The sequence below is a fragment of the Rattus rattus genome, chromosome 11 (assembly GCF_011064425.1).
Source record: "Rattus rattus isolate New Zealand chromosome 11, Rrattus_CSIRO_v1, whole genome shotgun sequence".
NCBI lineage: Eukaryota > Metazoa > Chordata > Mammalia > Rodentia > Muridae > Rattus > Rattus rattus.
This window is the reverse complement of record NC_046164.1, coordinates 31287238-31308877: the sequence shown is the minus strand read 5'-3', so window position 1 is coordinate 31308877 and position 21640 is coordinate 31287238. Positions and strand designations below refer to the sequence as shown.

Sequence of the window (21640 nt, the reverse complement as noted above, 5' to 3'; positions counted from 1 at the left end):
GGTGGATTCGCTTCCGCGGCGGCAAGCACCTGGGCCTCTCGCTGCGCAGGCGCCGCGCACTGGCTCCTCCCCCTCCCACCCCACCCCTAGGATTCCAGCTTTGCTTCTCACAGTAGCTTTCTCTCTGCCTTCTGGTGTTCTTTGAAGTTCCCTTCCCCCAACCTTCCTTCCAATCCCCAGTTCCCTTTGCTACACCATTGTTCTTTTCTGTCCTCCTTGCTTTTCTCCCTCCACTATTTGTTCGTTTTAAAATCCGGAAGGCCATCATCCCGCACGTGTTTGCTTGACCCGCAATCATACTTGTCAATTCGTCCGAATTTTAACAACCAACAAAAGAAAAAATTAATATATAAAGGATGCATTCTCTTTGTTTAAAAAATTATTAGTGTCCGGCATAGTGGAGTATGCCTTTAATTCCAGCACTTGGTAGGCAGAGACAGATCACCTGGACTAGTGAGTTTCAGGCTACATTGGGAAACTCTGTGACCGGAAAGTTTTATTTATGTTAATGTAACTCAAACTGGTCATCTCAGTTGAAAAAATGCCTCCATAATATCAAGCTGTAGACAAACTTGCAGGGCGTTTTCTTAATTAGTGATTGATGGGGGAGAGCCGACCTTCGGACTTCAAGTCACTTGATTGCACATTACCTGACTAGATCGTGTGGGTTTTAATTCTTAGTTTTGCGCTCACTCTTGTTTGCTGTGCCCTGTTCCCCTGTAGGAAATTCTCGTATTGTTTCAACTTCTAAGTACAATCTCCTCTGTAAAATCCTCCCTGAATTCAACCCAGTGAAAGTCTGCCCAGTGTCAGAAACTCTTCAAGACTATATAGATTGGGCAGTAAAAAAAAAAAATCTTTCTTTCACGAAGATTTTATTCTAATGGAAGAGCAACACATAGAATGCAGACACATCTTATTGATAATGATTTAAAAATAATAGCTGAAAAAGACCTGAAGCCAAGTGATTAAAGGGGAGGAGGTGTTATATCAGGTGGTTAAAAAAAAATAGATCCCTACGTGGAGAAGTTTCTGGATTGGGGCACTTGGCAAGGAGATTAGGAACAGGCAAAGAAGCAGAGACCTAGGAGTTCCAGGCACCAAACTGTATTTGGAATAGAGCAAGAGGCAGAATGTAGGTCAGCAGGATTGGGGGGTGGGGGAGGGGACTAGAGTAGAGCTAAACTCTCTTTTAGACCACATGCTGCTGTGTTATTTGACTACGTAGCTTGTTCGTCTTTCACTTCCATCTGTTGTATGGTGCACCATATCTTTTTGGCCCTTGATACAAGAAACAGAAAGAAGGTTTACTATGTGCTTGAGAGTACCGCAGGCAGGCACTCTCCGTGGTTAGCTCCATTTTACTGTTTCGTGCATCTAAAATAAAATTGGATGGTTTCAGGAGAGGGTTGATTGTCTTTCGCAGAGTGGATTGCTTTTCCTTCCAATGTGGAAAAGAGTTCGTCTTTCAAAGCACTGTTTAGACTAATACAAAGAATCAGTGACTGGCGGTGCGGTAGGATGCCTGCCTGGTGGAGGTAGTACTTGAGCTGAGCTTTGAACATGATTTCCACAAGCAGAGAAGCTCATAAACCACTAATAACCATCCTTAAAGGGCCCCTTCCTGCCTGCCTTCCTTCCTCCTACACCGAATTCCTGGTATAAATATGCTTCCTTGGTTACGATTAATCTCTCCATTTGCTATGGGAAACATTGACATTGAGTTATTTGACGATTTTATACACCGTCTCTTGCTTCTTATCTTATGAACTCATCTCACTACAGTATCACATTTATCCTGCGTATACTCATTTGCCACTTCATTGTTTATTGCCATCTATTCTAAGCAATGATGATGGTGATGGTGATGATGATGGCAGCGGCAACAACGACGACGACAACCTGGGCCTAGCAGTGCACCCTGTCCTTCCAGGTCCTCTGGAGGCTGAGGTTGATTCAGGCTAACAGAGTAAGACTCCGTCTTCAAATGATGTCAGAAATAATGTTATAATTTAACATGAAATATACTCTTGAGAAGTACTGAAAAGGAGTGCTTAGTTGTAAGATTAGACAATGAATAAATTACTGATAAAATGATGCCAAGAGACCCGGCACTCCGGAGACAAAGTAAGTAGAGCTCTGTGAGTTTGAGGCCAGCTACATAAATAAATAAATAAATAAATAAATAAATAAATAAATAAATAACAAAAGCAATGATGAAAAGAGCTAAAATTTAAAGTGTAATGTTCAGTGATTAGTATGTACCATGATTATAAATGTATTTTAAATGAATATATTGTGTCAATGTGTCACTTCTTTGCCAACATGTTACTTAACGTTTCACTGTTTTCTAATCTACACATCAGTAAATCTATATCTTAATTAATGTGTGTTACGTCCACTTATTGGAAGGGAAGTAGATAAAATGGAGGCTTCAAACATAGAAACATATAGGTAGGGACTGGGGAGATGGCTCACTGGTAAAGTAATTGCCAGGGTGACATGAAGACCAGAGTTCAGATGCCCAGAACCCACATACATGCTGGATGAGCGCATCAGCCCACCTGTAATTCCAGCCTCTGGGATCCCCAGAGCAGGCTGGCTCGCAAGCTCTGGGTTTGATTGAGAGACCCTAAATCGATGAGTAAGATGGAACAGCAATCGAAGATGAGAGTCCCAACATTGACCTCAGGCCTCCACATGTGTGTACACACATATGCACACATACACACACATGTGCATATATGTACACCCTCATACATGCACGTACATGCTTGACACACTGGCATGGAAAATGGGAAAAGGAAACGTTTGACTAGACAGACTAGCTGGTGTCCTGTTGCTCACCCTTCCTCCTCCGTGGTGCCAGAATAACGGAGACCTGTAGAACCTTCCTACTTTTAGATACTCTTCTGAGAAATCACCTCCACCCCATCTACTATCCTACTTTCTGTATCTTAACATCCTCAGACATGGGATGTTGTATTGCGAGCTGTTTCTGGAAAATTGCACAATCCCCTATTCACTCCTCTGCTGGCAAGCAAGCTTTCTTATACCTTTTAATGATAAGAACAAATTATTTTTGATCTCTGTGTTTACTGGATCCTGTCTCATAAATAAATCACTGCGTACAGTAGAAGCCATCACTGAATCCTAAAGCTGAAGTCTAACCACTTCTCTAGAGGACCTAGACATGGTTTCATAAGGAGGGCAATAGCAGCCCTTTCTGTAGAGAAATACACACTACAGCTTAAGAAGCTAACTGTGGTGATTTTAAACAGCCTGTCTGATCAGAAGTCCATTACTCCAACTATGACCATGAGAGACAGGGTTTTTAACCTGGCTCCTTTTTTTCCTTCTTTACCTAGCAACCCCCTTGAATAGCTAGTAGGTATTTCAAACTAGTTCCAAAAGTAGAACAAGTAACTCGTGCTTTCAAACGTGCTCTGTCCGCACTTTCCCAGGTTGTAGGCATCTTACTGTTAGTAACCACATCCAAACTGCTCACAGCCCCTCAGCCTCTGATTCTCCATTTCCTCTCAATGATGCTTCGCAGGCCTTTAAAAACCCACTACCAACATCTACTAGCACCGTCTATAAAATGTACCCCAAAGCTGCCCACTTTTCTCCCTCTCCACTGCTATACAACAATAAAAGTCACACGAAACCCTTCAATGGCTGTTTCTTAGGGTAAGTTGAAATCTAAGCTTCCTCACCTGTAGCCTGACAGCTCCATGCACAGCATGGAGCACCTGGGCTGTACACTGCGTATATTTTAGATTTTAAAATACTTTCGTTCCCCATATTGCTGCTACTGACTGAATGTTTGTGCTACAATTCTCCCTCATAGAAATGGTTTTAGTCATTCCTATGTGAAAAACCTAAACTCTCCTCTGCAATGGCCTTTAGGAAAGAATTAGGCTCTTCTTAATGAAACAGAAATAAGAAGAGAAGAGAAAGGAGGGCTATCTGTGGAGTCTGGAGATAACATTGTCATTTCTTGTCAGCTCTTGTACATTGATACCAGGGCACTGTGGTCCCATGTCCAGTGAAAATTCTCCTCCTCATACCACTCATCTTAAACGTCTACCCTGCTTCTTCATTTCTCCTCTTTCACAGATGATGCCAGGATTTGGCATGGGACAAAGTCTTCTCCCCACTACTCGGCATCACAATGAAGGACTAGAGCACTGTCTTAGCAATAGAACACTTGCTGTGAAGAGACACCATGACCATGGCAACTCTTACAAAGGAAAATATTTAACTGGAACTGGGATGAAAATAGGATTAGTTCATTGTCATCACGGTAGGAAGCCTGGCAATATGCAGGCAGACATGGTGCTAGAGAAATAGCCTAGAGTTCCTCATCTGGAACTGGAGGCAGAAGGAAGAGAGAGAGAGAGAGAGAGAGAGAGAGAGAGAGAGAGAGAGAGAGAGAGAGAGAGAGCATGAGACTCATCCTGTCTTGATTGAGCATCTGAGTCCTCAAAGCCCACCCCCCAGTGACACGCTGTCTCCAACAAGGCAATACCTCCTAGTAGTGCCACTCCTTAGGGGCCCATGGGGGCCATTTTCATACAAACCATCACATATGTTCTATTTGTTTTGTGTTCTTCTTCTTTTTTAAACAGTCTGAAATCTATTCAACATCTTCACCATTTACTCCCTTCCAGAAGTCCACATTCATGCCTTTTGCACAGATTTTATTAAACTCTGCAATTGTTTATCAGGAAATGTAGAGGCTTGGTAGTTTTTGACCTTAATCTTGTACTCTTCCAACTTTCTTCCTCATTCCTTTAACACCCTATTTTTCTCCGGCATCGTGAAAATAGTTCCTAGGGCCCTTAGGTCCACTCCCTACCTCCATTCCATCTGTTAATCCACCTGTCCTGCATACCTGTCTTTTTGCATGGGTTCAAATACAATAGAATCTTTGTAGACTCCACTGTTTCCTTCCTTTGCACTGGTTACTGTTGGCCAATCAACTATTGAAACACACTTCCCCTGTGACTTTACGCACTGGCTCCACTGCATATTTCCCCCAAGGTTGCTCAGAAGTTTCTCCATCACTTCCTTAGCTTCTATATTTTCTACACTCTCTTAAAGCAGTCTCAGCACACCTGTACTAATGATTACCAAATCACCAGACTTCTTTCTGCAAACTAGAATCATATGTCATCATACGTCCAACCACCTAGTACTTATTTGTTTCTCTTTCTTTCCCTGAGATTGGGTTTCTCAGTATCATAGCCATGATTATCCTGAAACTTGCCTTGTAGAATGGACTGGCTTTGAATTCTGCAAGATCCATCTTTAACATCTTAAGGGGTTTAAGATGTTCACTACTATCCTGGCTGTAGCAGTCATTTATAACTGGATATTCCCAAGTATCTTTTACAACACTATTTGTCTTCATGTATTAGATAGCTACAGTGAATGAGAATATATAAAATGTTTGGAAGGATGTAGAAAAACTTGGACCCTTATTCATTGGCTTCTGTGAAGAACATTGTTTCCTTAGAAAAGCTAAAAATATTTACGATATGATCTAGCAATTTCAATCGAAAGGATAGAAAGAAAAATTCATGATACCTATGTAGCTATGTCTAGAGTATTATTATCCATAAGGCCCTAAAGTGGAAAAACTCAAATGTCCATTGAGAGGTGGATGACTAGACACAATGTGCTGTATGCATACTACAAACTATTATTCAGCTTTTAGAATGAAAACAAAAAAACCAAACCAAGTAAACAAAAACTGGGACTGGGGAGATGGCAAAATAATTTAGAGCTCTTGGTGTTCTCGAAGCAGGCCTGAGTTCAGTTCTTAGCACCCATATTTGGTGTCTCACAAGCCCATGTAATTCCAGCTGTAGTGGGTTCAAATTCCAGCTGTAGTGGGTTCAAATCCCAACTGTACACACACACACACACATACACACACACACACACACACACACACACACAAATACAACTTTAAAATAAAAGCAATGGGCATGTGTCACCACTCAATGAACATGAGGACATTATATTAAGTGAAGTAAGTCAATCACAATAAAGCAGGTAGTATAGGGATCCAGTTATATGACCTACGGTAGTCAATTCAAAGAGAACAGGATTAAATTAGAGGCTGCCAGATGCTGGGGTTTGTGGGGGCAGGGGTCGGAAGCTGGGGTGAGGATGGGGATTGTTACTTAAAGGGTATAGTTTTGAAACTATTTTGATTTTGCAAAATAAAAAGTTCCAGAGATTGGTTGTACAACAGCATGAATGTTTTTAATGCTGCTGAACTGTACATTTTAAAATGACTAACGATGGACATGGTAGTACACACCTTTCGTCCTAGCACTAGGAAGGCAGAGGCAGGCAGATCTCTGTGAGTTTGAAGCCAACCTGATCCATATAATGAGTTCCAGGACAGCCAGGGCTGCACAGTGAGATCCTGTGTACACACGCACACGCACACGCACACGCACACACGCACAATTAGAACAGTAAATTACTAATTTTTTTATCTCATTCATGTTTCTACAATTTAATAAAAAAAGGTTCCAAGCTGAGATCAGTATATTTATTCCTCAATCCGATTCTCTTGCAGTTTGCTAAGTCTCAGTAGTTGTGAAACAAACCCAAAAAGCCTTTTTTTGATTCTCTCTCTGTGTGTGTGTGTGTGTGTGTGTGAGTGTGTGTTGGGGACGGGGGAATAGTGCGTTTGCCACGGAGAGCAGGTAATCAAACTCAGGTCAAATGACTTGCGTTGCAACCGCTTTTAGCTTCTGAGCCATCGTGCTGGTCCTAATACCTATTTCATGATGACTGTGTGCATTAACGAAGAAGATAACCTACACGCGGCCAATTATTATGTAGCAGCAGTCGTTTCTCTGGCTTCTCAAAGTTGAGATGGGTAAGTGTGCTGAGGATATTAAACTTCAGACTAGGTTTTATTATTCCCGAGAATTCTTAACTGGGAGGAAAAGGTGACGTGAGCTGACAGAGAGGAACGAACATAACCCATTTCAATTCTTTCCTAGAAAGGTGCTAAGTTCAGCTTCTCAGGGTTATTGACCCTCTAAGCACTTCCCCTCTCCACTCCCAGTGTAGATGTTCCTCCCGCCAGCCCACGCGCCTGATCAGCCAATCAGCGCCCTGGACGTCATCAACGCGCGCGTGCATACGCCAAGCGTCGGAGACTGGCCCACGTGTACTGTGTTGACTGTCAAAGTCTCAAAGTACTCAGTATCCGGAAGCCCTGCGTTCTGACCGAAGTTCCTGCGCATCCGTCGGTGAGACTCCTGGCCAGACGGAGCCTACCGAATCATGAGCGCCGCGGGCGTACTGTCTTTTGCCCAGCAAGGCTGGGAGCAGGTGCTGGCCAAAGTGAAGTGGTCCGTGGTCTACCTGGACGCTGCCTGCGCGGAGAGCCTGCACTGGAGCTGCGGTTCAAGCAGGCTTCTGGAGGCGGTGAAGGGTCCTGCGTGCAACCTGAGGGAATTTGAACCCCATGCAATAGGCGGTGGGGCCAAGCAGCCCCGGGCGGTGTTCGTTTTGAGCAGCTTGCTGAAAGGCCGCATAGTAGACACTCTACAAGACATCATTTGCCGCAGTCACTTTCAGCACTGTGTGGTGGTCACAGCCGTGAGCCACCCAGTCCACCTCACTGCTAACCATGTACCAGCAGCTGCAGCGGCCGAGCTAGAGGGGCAGCAGCCGGTGTTCGAACAGCTGGAGGAGAAGCTCTGTGAGTGGATGGGCAACATGAACTACACAGCTGAGGTGCTCCACGTCCCGTTGTTGCTCGCCCCTGCTGCTCCTCACCTTGCCTTTACTCCAGCCTTTGCTACCCTTTTCCCACTGCTACCTCAGGATGTGCATGTTCTTAATAGTGCCAGACCCGACAAGAGGAGGCTGAACAGCTTGGGTGAGGTGGATGCCACTGCCCTAACCCCAGAGCTGCTGCTGTACATTAGATGCCTCGTGTCAGGCCTCAGTTCTCTGTGTGAACATCTAGGGGTACGAGAGGAGTGTTTCGCTGTGGGTTCCTTCAGTCGGGTCATCGCTACAGATCTGGCAAATTATGCCCCTGCCAAGAACAGGAGAAAGACTGCTACAGGCAGGGCTTCTGTGGTCTTTGTGGATAGAACTCTGGATCTCACGGGTAAGTGGGATTTCTGGGAGCTTTTTATCGTCACTCTCCCAGCTAGAGGACCTTTTCATTGATTCAGCGTGTATGTTTTATTGGCTTCATATTGAGGTTGACAATATAAAGATGAACTAAACGAATCAGTCCCTAATTTGACGGCGTCTGGAGTTTAGTTTTGTCTGGTGGAGGGTGGACATAGATAAAGCACAATTTTATTTGTTAAATGCTGTTAACTGGCCAAATATGGCTTTAGTGTGCATTGCTTTTGAAAAAGCAACCATGCTTAGTCCAAGAGACTGGGAAAATGAGATGACCTTGACATGGAGGAAATTGATATCACTCGTATACATTTCCAGATACTGGTTGTCTTAATTAGGGTTTCTATTGCTGTAATGAAACACCATGGCCAAAAAACAACTTGGGGAGGATAGGGTTTATTTGGCTTACACTTCTACACCATAGTCGATCATTGAAGGAAATCAACAGGAACTCAAACATGGCAGGAACCTGGAGGCAGGAGCTAATGTAGAGGTTATGGAGGGGCTGCTGCATATTGGCTTGTTCCACATGGTTTGCTTAGGGGATGACCTTAGTTTGTTCCCTAGTACCTACAAGGAGAGAACTGACTTCCTCCAGTTGCCCTCCAATTGCCACATACACAATGTGGCTTGTACACGCATGCACTGTCCCACACACATATGCAAATAAAAAAAGGTAAATGTAATTTTTAAAAAGTGAAACTGAATGTACATGTGAGAAGATGGAAAAAAGAATCGTAGGAAATATTTTCCAATGTGCATTGTTTTATTCTTAGCTCTCATTCTTTTGAGGTATGTATAGCAGCCTCAAATTGCAGCAATGTAATAATTTTTCATATGTGCCAGGAACGAAAACCTAACCTTAAAATAGGCGAAGAAAAGATGCTTTGTGATACACGGTGTGAGTATGTATTTTCAGAGGTCAGCTTTGTTCTATAGTTAAGTAGATGTAACTCAATGATAGTGCGTGCTAGACACTCAAGGTCCCTGAGAACAATCAGAACACTGGTATCAGTAAGCGTTCCCTTTTCAGGTTAGAAAAACATGTAGAGTGATGTTATAAATCCAATAAGAGGTATATTTGGAATTTTATCTTAATTGGATGAGTTTTAAGCTCACAAAATAGAGAGTAAACTAAATGGTAGTTCTGAGGAGATGCTGGTGGGTTCAGTCTTTTGAGGGTGTCCTGAGGATAATGGTAATTAATTTCAAGAGGGCAGCAGTGGCCACGTCATGCATAGAGGGCAGAATTTCACAAAACAGAAAACATAAGCCGTCAGGTTTCCATACCTCCTCATCACCAAATCTATTACACACTGTGTACATTTTCCTCCTTCCTTCATATTACAGGAACACTCCATCCATCCTAACACTTCTACCTATGCCAACTAGCTTAGTGCTCTCTCTCCTCACTTCTCATGTATAGCTCCCCTATACAGATCATTTTCCTTAGATTCTCATCGTCGGCATGAAGGCAGAATGGAGTCCTTTCTTGACTCATTGTGATCACCTGACTTCAGGTCCCTTTTATTTGGTTTCATTTGGTAGTTGGCTTGGGAGAGAGCTCTTTATACTTGTTGTTTCCACAGTCACCTACGTCAGTTTTCTCTTGACTTCTAGTCCTTTATGCTTTTATATTTCAAAACTTCTGAGATCCTGGCTTCTCCAGTGACTTCTGTGTTACCAAAGCTACAGTTGAGTTACAGCACTCTTTTTTTTGCCTCCTAACCTCAGAATATTCTTTAGTACAATAGAGTAAAGCAAAGAGTAAAAGGAAATTTAGGGATAGGGAGGTGATTTAGCCGGGAAAATGCTTACTACAAGCATGCATACCTGTGTTTGGACACACACGTAAAAGCTGGCTGTGCTGGCCTGGGCGTGAGAGTATCTTTAAACCAGTTCAGGTCAGCAGTCCTGGTGGCATGGAGAGGCAGATCTAGCCAATCAGCTTCAGGGTCAGCAAGACTCTTAAAACAAAATAACCCCCAAACCAACCAACCAAAACAAAACAAAACAAAACAAAAAAAAAAACAAAAAAAGATGGGGAGCCACAAAGAAAGACTTGCTTGTCTACCTCTGCCTCCCACAGCATATGCAAGGGTGAATTATATATGCACACCCCTGATTAAAAACAGAAAGTACAAAAGGTAGAGAGCTAGCACTCAGTGATGTGCGGTGTGGTTTATCAGCCATACATTTAGCATGCTGGCTCCCCCTCTGTCCTCCTGTCATGGTTTTCACGCTCTAGTTTGCTTTCGGCTGCTCTACTAGGCTTCATGACCACTGGCAACTTGGTGAGGGAGGCTTTATTTGGTTTCAGTTTCCAGGTTCATCCCTGAGTGAAGTCAGTGCAGGAACTCAAGCAGGAGCCTGGAACGGAGACTATGGGGTAATGCTCATAATGGGCTTGCTTTCTTGTACAGTCCAGGACAACCTGCCAGGGGGTGGCCTCTTTATCAATCATTAATCGGGAAAATGCCCCATTAGAATGTCATAAGACAATCCAACCTATTCCTTAATTGATGTTTCCTCTTTTCCCACAACTAAAGTTTGTCAAGTTGACAAGGAGTAACCAGCAGTACACATGATCTCTCTGGCTTATCTCCTCTCACTCAGTACCTCAAACACTCCAGCCTTCTCCCAGTGAATGTTCACTCACTCCATATGTCTTTCTCTCTCACTCCCAAGAGAGATCTTCCCTACTACTGTCTTACCCCCGATCCTGCCTTGTGCACATAATGTTGACCACTACCCAGAACTAATAATTGGTTGCTTCTTGTCCTCCTTTCATGAGAATGAATGCGTGTGTGTGTGTGTGTGTGTGTGTGTGTGTGTGTGTGTGTGTGTTCATTCTACTTTACTATGTATTTTCTAGCAGTTGGAACAGTTACTTAAAACAATATGTATCTGCTGACTGATGAAATGTATTGCTGGGTATTGAGTTCAGGGCCTTTTGCATGCTAGCAAATGCTCTTCCATTGAGTGGCTTCCCAGGCCCTGGTGTTTTGAGACAGGATCCCACTAAGTAGCTACCACTACCTTTGAACTTACTATGTGGCCAAGGCTTATTGCGAATTTACTGATTTATCCTTCTGTATGCAACAAGTTTGGGGAACTGGGGACGTCTTGCCTGTTGATGTAATGAAATAATGGTTACCAGAATTTGTTGAGGTTTCCTAAATTAAATTGTGGCTTACACTGGGGTATAGCTTGTGAGAGCTGCAGCCAACAAAAGATTATGCTAAAAGCTTCAAAAGATTAAGAGGTGATTTGGAAATTATTGGAATGACTTAAGTGATTTAGATTTCAATTTAAATTACTCTATCAGTATTTTATACAGAGAGCAAAACAAAATATACTTTTAATATTTGATTTGGGTATTAATTTATATACAATTTATATGATAAACTAGTAATGTTTTGGAGTCTATTAATAATTTACCATTAGATGAGTTATGAACTGATATGTGAAATTATGTTTCAAAAATAAAGGGAACATTGCGTATGACTTTTTTAGCAGTTCATATGGATTTGAACTTGTTATGTAACTGAAATGACCTTGAACTTTGATCTTCCTGTCTCCATCTCCAAGGTCTGGGATTACTTAAATACGTGTGTCACCATGCTTGGTCAAGTATTTGATAGTTAATAGCGTGTTTGTATCACAGATGGTTTTCTTATCATTCTGCCATCACCTTGTTGAAAATGGCTTCTCCTTATACTTTCTCCAGTAAACCTTTATTTGGAGTCCACTGTGTTCTGTACTGTTGCAGGTGCTAGTGAGACAGTGATGACTAAGATAGAAAATGCATTGCCCTCAAGAGGCACTTGATAAGCTCTGAGGGTTAAAAAATATAGACTACGTGTAGTTATTTGAGAATTAGGTACATGTATATGCAAGAGAGAGCAAAAAAAGAGAAAGGGAAGGAAGAGAGGGAGGAAGAAGGAAAATGAGGGAGAGAGCAAATACGGGAAGATGAGGGAGAATGAATTGCATTTTCAGTTATTATTGAAAGGATATGTATTCACTATAGAAGTTTAGAAATTCTAGAAGACAATGATTTAGAGAACTGCTTCAATGCATATATCACAGGTTGAAAAAGCAAAGCAATACTATTCCCATGGCTGAAGGGATGCCACATGCATGCAATCCCAGTACTTGGAGTCGAGACAGAGGATTGCTAGTTCTAGACTAGCGTTGGCTACATAATATGATCCTATACCAGCAAACAAACAAACAAAGAAACAAAAACAAAAAAACCCAAACTAAACAAAGAATCATTTCTTTACTTTGAGCATTTGGGATATTAGTATATAATATTTTAATAAAACAAATGCTACTTTAGTTCTACAAAAATAACAGCCATTTTAAATATGGACTGTTTTGATAATTTTAAGAGGCATGTCATTTGTTTCAGTTTGCAGGGAATTTAATGAAATGTAGCTTTCCAAAGACCCCTGTATATGGGTTGGATGGAGCAGTGAGAAGCAGCCATGTACCACTCACAGCTACAGAGACACTTGTTTGTGGCAAATAATTATGAATGACCGAAAAAATAAGAAAAACTCAGGGAAGAGATCAGAATTTGAGCATCAGGTTCAAAGAAGAGTTATTCTGGTAGTAAGTGGAGATATATAAAAGTTTTAATTTAGTGAGGAGGGTACCGATAGAGAAAGAAAGATATTTGTGATGCAAGGGGGTATCCTAGTATCCTGGCTTAGTGTACAGGTACAGTTCACTTACTCTTCTGACCTGTTCTGGAGCTGCTACTCTTCTGCTTCCTGGCCATCGTTTGGTATTCAACAAGCAGCTCCAAGACATCTGTAAACTACAGACAGCATGGATAAATGTGGTTTATTCTCATAATGAAGGGTAATTTTCTTGCGGCACAAGAACGTTCTTCTTTGACATTAGGAATTACCAGAGACACTCACACCAGCTCTGCCTCGGCTCACTGTGGGGGAGTCTGAGGGTTTCTTTTCCCCTAACCCAGTCACCTGACTTGAATTACTGCTCTGTGTGTTAGTCAGGGTTCTCTAGAGTAACAGAACTTACAGAATAAATGTCTCTATATAGAAAGGGGATTTATTAGAATGATTTACAGGCTTTATGAACAGAAAGTCTGAGAATCCAGAAGTTGCTTAGTCCATGAGGCTGGATATCTCATCTGGCCTTCAGTATATGCTGGAATCTCTGAAGTAGGTCAATGCCAGTGAGAGCAAGCAGGCAAAGAACAAAAGCTTCCTTCTTCCATGTCCTTCTACAGGCTTCCAGAAGGAGGCATGACCTAGATTAGAGGTGTGTCTTTCCACCTCAAGGTCGAAATTAAATGGGAATGTCTACCTATTTCAAAGATTTGAATTAGAAGTGGATCTGTTCCTATTTCAAATTAAGCAAAACCCCCTCCTAGGTGTGCCCTCCATCTGTCGATTTTAGTTAATCTCAGATGTAGTAGACAACGAAGAATAGTCATTACACTTTGTAATTAATAGGTAAATTGTTGGCTTGAACAGGTGATTTAAATGAAACCTTTACTGTGTGAATAAGCATAGTAATTCACAAGAAAGATTTGCTGTTACAATTAATTATAAATCATTATTCATGGCAGAGGATTTGGTACACGGTGCTGCATCATGAGCCCTGGATAGGTAATAGTTGCTCCAGTGAGTGAGGATGAGTGCTTGGACTCCTTACTTGGCTTTTTTTTTTTTTTTTTTTTTTTTTTTTTTTTTTTCGAGCTGGGACTGAACCCAGGGCCTTGCGCTTGCTAGGCAAGCGCTCTACCACTGAGCTAAATCCCCAACCCCTTACTTGGCTTTCTTAATTAGTTCTTCTGTATCATTGATATCATATGGCAGAACACAGATCGGCAGAGAGGCAACGTATGAGCAAGCAGACTGGAAATGGATCACACTTGTAGCTATACCAAGTCCCATTCATGGTTGGAGCGATGCCTTCTAAGCACTGATGGGTTTTAGACATATAACTTCATTTCATTGAAGAAGCATTGAACTGGATCATTGTGTTGAATTTCAGTTAGAGTACATTTATTGTTATAATTTTAATATTAGTATTCAGATAGATGCTCACTTATGTAGTCCAGACTGGTCGCAAACTCATTGTGTAGCTGAATATGATCTTGAATTTCTGAATGTCCTGCCTCCACCTCCAAAATGCTAGGATTTCAGGCATGGGCCACCACCACTCAGCTTTCTGTGGTCTTGGAGACCACCAGGGTTTTATGCCTTCATCTGCCAGTTAAGCTACGCCCTCGGCCCATCGTTCATCTGTCATCCTCGGAGTTGCATGTATAATTACAGGTCTTGGAGCAATGCTTGGTATATAGAAAGCATTCAGTAAACGCTGGCAAATGGCTGATACCATATGTCCTCTTACTCGTGCCCTCCTTCAACAAATATGTAGTGGGAGCCCATGGTTGCCTTTCTATGGTAGAGATGGTGGGTTCCAGGTGAGCTAGAGGGCGTGTACCTTAGTCATCACAGAGATAAGGTTGATTTGCTAGGTAGTTGAGAACATAATTTATATGACAAAGAGCAAAGAGCAAACTTCTAAGTTGGTGTTACTAAACATCTGTCATTTTTGGTAGAAGGGGCGCATGCATTATAAAGCCTGCATCTTCATTAATGTCCACTTTGAGGTCACCTTTGCTTGTGTGGTTAAACAGGAGTGGTTGGACACCATGGAGACAACTTAGTAGAGAAGATCATTTCAGCACTTCCACAGCTTCCGGGCCACACCAACGACGTGATGGTCAACATGGCAGAGCTCACGGCTGTCCAGGCTGTGGAGGAAAACCAGACCGTGATTGCACCAGGCTGCCTTGCACCATCCAAGTAAGACGTGTGCTTTTGCTTTGTCTTTCTCTCCTTCTTCCTCTTCCCTTTTCCTTAACTAAGACTGTCTTTGTAGAAAAGAAATGTGTTTTTAATTCCAGCACTTAGGAGATGAAGGCAGAAGAATCAGGAGTTCATGACTGTCTTTGGCTGGTTAGCCAGTTCAAGGCCATCCTGGGCTACAGGAGACCCTATTTTTAAAAGAAGAAATAAATAAATAAATAAATAAAGAAAGAAAGAAACAAGAAAGAAAGAAAGGAAGGAAGGAAGGAAGGAAGGAAGGAAGGAAGGAAGGAAGAAAGACTACTCCAGTAGAAAAATTCATAACTGTCAATATTTAGGAAAAATTCCACCTTTAAATATATAAATAATCATACCTACCAAGCACAGTAGGCCAAAGAGTATGGCGTTTTATAGGAGTTTGGCATTGTAGTTTAAAATCTAAATGGTAAGAGATGCATTTGGAATTTCCCGTCGTTTTGGAATTAATTTGTGACATCTGACGTTTTCAGCTTTTTTGCTGGTGCCTAGGGTGGGAAGAAAATGGAAAGATTGGGACTTTGTCTTCTCTCTGTGCCTATAAACCAATGAGGAATGGAGAAGAGCTCGAAGCTCCTCCCAAGGTCCTTGTGGTTGGAGGACTTTCAGAGGTTGACAGATAAGGTATTTCTGTGAGCTAAGAAATATGAGGGCACGGAAGAAGATAGACCAGCATTTCTGACGTCATGGAACACGTGGGTTGTGGTGATGGTGATGTTATGAGTTATACACAGTAGAAAAGCAAAGCCATGACCTGAGCTGCCTCCTGTGGCCATTCCTGCAGAGAGGCTTATCTCCTGGAAGCCCATACCTTGAGTCGATTGAGTCTGGAAGTTTGGAAGTGAGGTCTAATGAAAAGGGTGTGGAAACAAGATGTGAGGGAGGGGCCTGAGGAAGAGAGCCATCCTTGCAGGCACCACTGCCATCAGCTTGCTTAACATTTCCCATTTTCCATTGTGTCAAGCTCGTCCCTAAGAGGAGTCATTTTAAGTTTTACAGTCAATCAATGAGGGAGATTTCCTCATTTTTGAGGTACAGTAATTGAAGTAATGAGGCAGTAAATTACATAGATGTGGAACTAGAAAATCGACCAGTGTGTCTGATTTCAGAGCCACTGTCTTTCCTTCTATGCTGTCCATACCAGGCCCAGAGAAGAGTTTGGTTCTTGACCAGATTTGGGGACTCCATAAGACACAAAAATAAAGCGATTTCATTATTTATTCCAAGAAGTCCTGTTTGTCCATGATAATATTTCTGGAAGAACTGAAAAATTATTGTCATGTTTCAGTAAAAGAGGGGGTTGTTAAGGGTGTTTAACAGCTAAGCAAGTCAAAGAAAGAATGTAGTTTAGGTTTTGAAAGTGCAAATAGTTGGAGTCTAGGGAGCAGAAACTCAGGAGAAGCCTCTAAGGCTAAGGCATCAGAAAGACTGGGCTTTAACTTCTGTCTGTCTTTTCATTATTCTGCTTAGGTTTTAGGGTCCAGAAACTGGTGGGCAGGTGGCTCTACCTTGCCTTTGTCCCCAGTTTGCCCAGTGTGGGCTGGGAACTCTTCATGCTAAGAGCTATGCTAGGATCGTGTGGGATGGCAGGGAGGGTGTTCTCTATAGACAGCTGGAGTTTGTACTTGAGAGGAGACAGGAGATGCCCTTTCTTCCTAGAACACATTTAAGAGAGGACTTGTCATGTAGGGTCTGAACACTTAAGATACATTAACTGATTTAATGGCTCTCAAATCTTGGAGATAGATTCCATCATCCCCATTCTAATCCCAAGTGAATCTGTCCTGTGCCTTAAGGTAGCCTGTGTAGTTGGAGTGGTGAAGATCGGGCTCTAAGTCAGTGCTCCCAGTTACCCCAGGCTTCTTTTGTAGAAGCCTAAAGTAACAAGAAAAGGGCAAGTAAGTTCCTGAGAAAAGGATGTGAGATTAGAGGAGTTGATTAGAGTACATGGAAGCCTGCGAGTTCCTTATACATGTGTCAGGACAGCTACAGGGATGAGAGCACCTCAGATCCATAGCGATTGTGGCCAGCATCGTTAGTCTCCACTCTCTAGCATTCATTCTACTGCAGGCTTAGTTCAGGGCTTTAACTGGGCCGTCCTGAAATGCCTTTCCCCTTACCAGAGATCAACTTGAGAAATGGGTAGGAAGGAATATCTTCCTGCTTAGGTAGGTCTTTAACTAAAGTTAAACTGGCTCCTTCTCTAGCACTCTTCTCTCCTGACTCCAGGAGTCCTCAAACTGCTGCAGCAGAGAGGTTAGCGAGGAGGACTGTTGTAAGGAAGAGCAGTCCTCAGATCTCCACACGGGGATTGAGGCTCGACTGTCTTCAGGCACTCAGAACCAAAGCCATGCTGACACGTTTTCTGTACCTTATTATTTCATCTATAAATGAGGACATTGCTGTAAATGAATCCCAAGCCTCCTCTTGCATTTTTTTTTTTTTTTTTTTGGTTTTTTTTTTTTTTTTTTTCTACCACTGAGCTGGGGACCTGAACCCAGGGCCTTTGCGCTTCCTAGGCAAGCGCCTACCACTGAGCCAAATCCCCAACCCCTCCTCTTGCATTTTAACAAAGTTTTTCTACCTAAGCTTCCACTGTGGCTTAGCCCTACCTCTGCACATCTATTCAGGCTGTGTCCATTTACTTGGTCTTTGCCTTCACTGGTGTCCTTTTCTTCTTCTCATTACACTATGAAAATGAGTAAGTGCTATCCAAAGATGACTGTGTCCCTAAATGTCAAAGAGGACTTCTAGAGGGGTCTGAGTAAAGCAGAACCCCAGTTTTAAAATTACTTATTTATTTTATGTATGTGAGTACCCTGTAGCTGTCTTCAGACACACCAGAAGAGTGCATCAGATCTTATTACAGATGGTTGTGAGCCACCATGTGGTTGCTGGGAATTGAACTCAGGACTTCTGGGAAAGCAGTCAGTGCTCTTAACTGCTGAGCCATCTCCAGCCAAAGCAGAACCTTTTAGTGAGGGCAGGGGGAGAAAAGATGCCAGTGGAAGTGTGTGGTAAAGATACGCACAGAGATGCACACTGGGAACGGTGTAAGCAACAACTGGGAGAGAAATGGGAGCTTTGTTTCAACTGCTTGGGCAAGTGAAGAAGTTATATTGAGTGGTTTGTCCACAAAGGAGGAATTGAAGTAAACCACAGGTTTCTTAGCATGCATCACATATCCATCACAGTAGCAACAGCCACTACTACCTCTGACAGCTCTCCAGAAGCTTCTCACCGAAAGGAGAGTGAGGATAAATGCAGAACAGATGGGTACTTGGCAACAAATGTGCCTGCAATGGAATAGTATTTAAAAATCAAGTTTCTAAGTATGACATAAGCCTTTATAATAAAAATTTATTGGTAATACAATTTTCATAATAGGCTGTTTGCAATTACAGCCATTGAAGTTCCTGCCAATGCAAATGAGAAATGGAGAACATAAATACATTACAGCATGGTGTTACTGTCCCTGTCCACCCTTCCCTGGATTATATGAAATATTTTTGGCAAGAAGGAGGCAGAATCCTGTTTTTATCGAGGTGGGTTTCTGTTCTTGGCTCCAAGCCCTGCTCTGTCTAATCTCTTAGTCTTTTAGCATCCAGCAACCTTTCCCTGAGTTCCCACCTGGCTCTGGCCCGGGGCTGCTGAATGTCCTGGTCCAGTGCCCGTCACTCCTCTTCTTCCTTTTGTGCCTGTTTCTCCTCTTCTTCCTAGTGAGAGCCAAGGACTTGCAGTGGATTCCAGACTGCGGGCTACCTGGCTACTTGTAGGTCCTCTGTGTCTGGCCCCTGACTGCCCCTTTCCAACTGCACTGGCTTTCTTACAGTTCTTTGCATAGGCAGTGCAGTGTCCTGCCTCCAGCGCTCGGCTCTGATGGTCTCTGCTCCTGAACGCTTTTTTCCTCATACATGAGCCTCAACATTTTCTTCATTTCAGCAAGTCCTTTGCTGTTTGGCTTATCCCTTTGTATTTGCTATCTCACTTGTGTTTTTCTTCTTCAGCACTTCTCTTTCTATTATCGTCGTCTACGCTCTATTTCAGTCTGTTTCTGTACTAGAGAGAGATAGAGAGAATTCTCTGGTAGAGAGATCCTCTATTAGTAGAGATATGAACTGTTACCTGGACTAAGATATGGAGTGAAAACCAAACGAGTGAATGCATGCATGAACGAACGAATGAACAAATGAATGAATGAATGGTGGTGGCTGCTGCATTTATACACTCAGAGCAGTACCTGGGGATAGGGTGAGCTGTGGCCTTAGAGAAAATCAAGCCAAACAACATGGGCATTCTAGATTATACGTGTTGAGTATTTAAAACATAGTCATTGTGTTAGCAAGATGTTGTAAAAGGGAGGGTCAGGAAGAGAAGAGAGATGGGAAAGATGCTTGCTGCCATGCCTGACAACCCGAATGTTCGAGGTGAAGAACGGATTTCTGCAAGCTGAAATGTCCTCTGACCTCTGACCCCCACCTAAGTGCCATAGCAAATGTGTGCACCCCACCAAGAATAAATTAAAAACAAGGCATATAGTCTGAAAAAATAAAAGTAAATTACTATAAAAGAAAATTAAACCACTAACAGTGCTTACTGTGGTCATCAAGAATCAGGGAGTGTGCATAAGTGAGTGCACTATACTTTCCTGTGACTGACAGCACAGTGTCATCCAGCATCAGCACAACGGTGAGAATGAGGGTTCGTATAAAATGTCGTTTTATAGAGACACTGTCTTGAATGTGGTTCCTGGTTGACTGTGTCGGTCTATGCCTTGTGTCTCTCTGATTTGTTTCAAAGCCTCTGACTGAGACTTGTTATTTTGATGCCGAGAGTTGACCTAGTGCATGGCGCATGCCAGGACTTGACCACTGTGCTATGCCCCAGCTTGGACTGGTGCATTCATGCATGTGTGTGTTTCTTGGTTGGGATTTTTGTTGGCTTTTAACAAGTATTCTTCCTTTTTTGAAAGAAGAAACAAAAACAAACCCAGCACTCCCCGCCGCAGTTTTGTTTAAGATGCATTGTCGCATTTTATTCAAAAGCAACTCTACATGATTGGTATTAGTCCTTGGTTATTTACTTTTCTCTAGGCTCAGCTACAGCTATAGAAAGCAGAATTTATGAATAATTTATGGACTCCTCTGTGAAAATTAAAGAGTGAAAGTGCCCAGAATAAGTACTGAAATGATTAAAAATAACAGAGCCATTGTAAGCTGTTTCGTGATGGAGAATTATGTTTAACACCTATACTTTTCAGAGTTCTGTCTGAACGACACATGAAGCAGAGAGGGCCTGCAGGTAGACGCTCTCGTGTGTAACTGCTGGGACACTGTCTCATTGGCATAAGGCATGCACATCCATACCCTACACTTCTTCCATGTTGAAGAATTGAAACGTCTCTGTGTTGTGAGAAGACTGAACTCCAGGTCTTTGTAGCTTTGGGATTCATAGTTTAAGTGGAAACCATGGCTCCTTTAAACAAAGTCAGGAGTCCTCTGACGTTAGCTACAGTGGGAAAAGGAGGAATGGAAAGACTTAACTGCATGTGAGTGACAAGTGACTGCTGGTTCATAGCCAAGTAAGATTAGGTATCTGTTCTGAGAAGCTGACTCTTGGGGACTTAACCAGCTGCAGACTGTATTGGGGTCTGTCTAAATCTCATGATGTAGAGACCAGGGTTATTCAGCAGACTGTCCAGGTGGTCCTGTATCTGTGTTTACTGCACTTCCTCTTAACGCTTGGTGCCATTCCTGCTAGTGGGCCTTTTCCTGTATTTGATAGCTATAGAGTTAATTAACAAGAATGGTGTGTGTGAGAGATTTATTGGTAGATGCCTTCAGAGACCAAAGGATTGTGCTGGGTCCTTTGTACTGGTGATTTCTGGATAATCAACAAATGCTGTTAACCAGAGTGCCATCTCTCCAGCCGTGCTGTATATGTACATGTGTATGTATGTATGTATGCATGTGTATATGAGATATGTATATCTAGTGTGTATACATATGTATACACACATACACAATGAATACACAAACACACACATATAAAATTGGGGTTTTTTTGAAAGTAAAAATGAGAGTGGACAGAGATTCTTTAAAAAAGTGATCCTTTCAAGTACTAAGCCCTGTGTGAGAGGTTGTGTCTGTTGCTATGGGTGTTGGTTTTTTGTTTGATTTTGATGTCTTTCCTTTCTGTTCAGTGGTTTTTTTTGATCAAATCTTTATGACTTGTAAGGGTCTGCTTTTGTTATTTTGTTTTTGTGTTCTTGAGACAAGGTCTCTCTATGTAATCCTGGCTGTCCTGGAACTTGCTACACAGACCATGCTGGCCTTGAACTCAGACTCACAGAGATCCTTCTGCTTCTGCCTCTGCCTCTGCCTTTGGAAGGCTAGGGTTAAAGGTATGTGCCACCATGCATGGTTTGACCAAGGTCTTTTTGATTTATCATCAGGATACTTTTCTTCTTTGTGAAGAAAGTATGTGGGATGATTTCTAAGGAATGGTCTAAAATTCCAAGTGTCAAGAAAAGTGCTTGGTACATAGTAGGCACTCAGAATGTATAGTAG

General features: G+C 42.4%; 1 protein-coding gene across 1 annotated transcript in view; it reads left to right on the top strand.

Annotated features, from left to right (window-relative positions):
• The first annotated feature begins 7167 nt into the window (after window positions 1-7167).
• Scfd2 (sec1 family domain containing 2) overlaps window positions 7168-21640 on the top strand; it is a 305067-nt gene continuing 290594 nt past the window's right edge. Inside the window, exons 1-2 of the mRNA XM_032917168.1 lie at window positions 7168-8155; window positions 14864-15032. Coding sequence (XP_032773059.1) covers window positions 7318-8155; window positions 14864-15032 — 1007 coding nt within the window. The 5' untranslated portion in view covers window positions 7168-7317. The remainder of the gene's footprint in view (window positions 8156-14863; window positions 15033-21640) is intronic.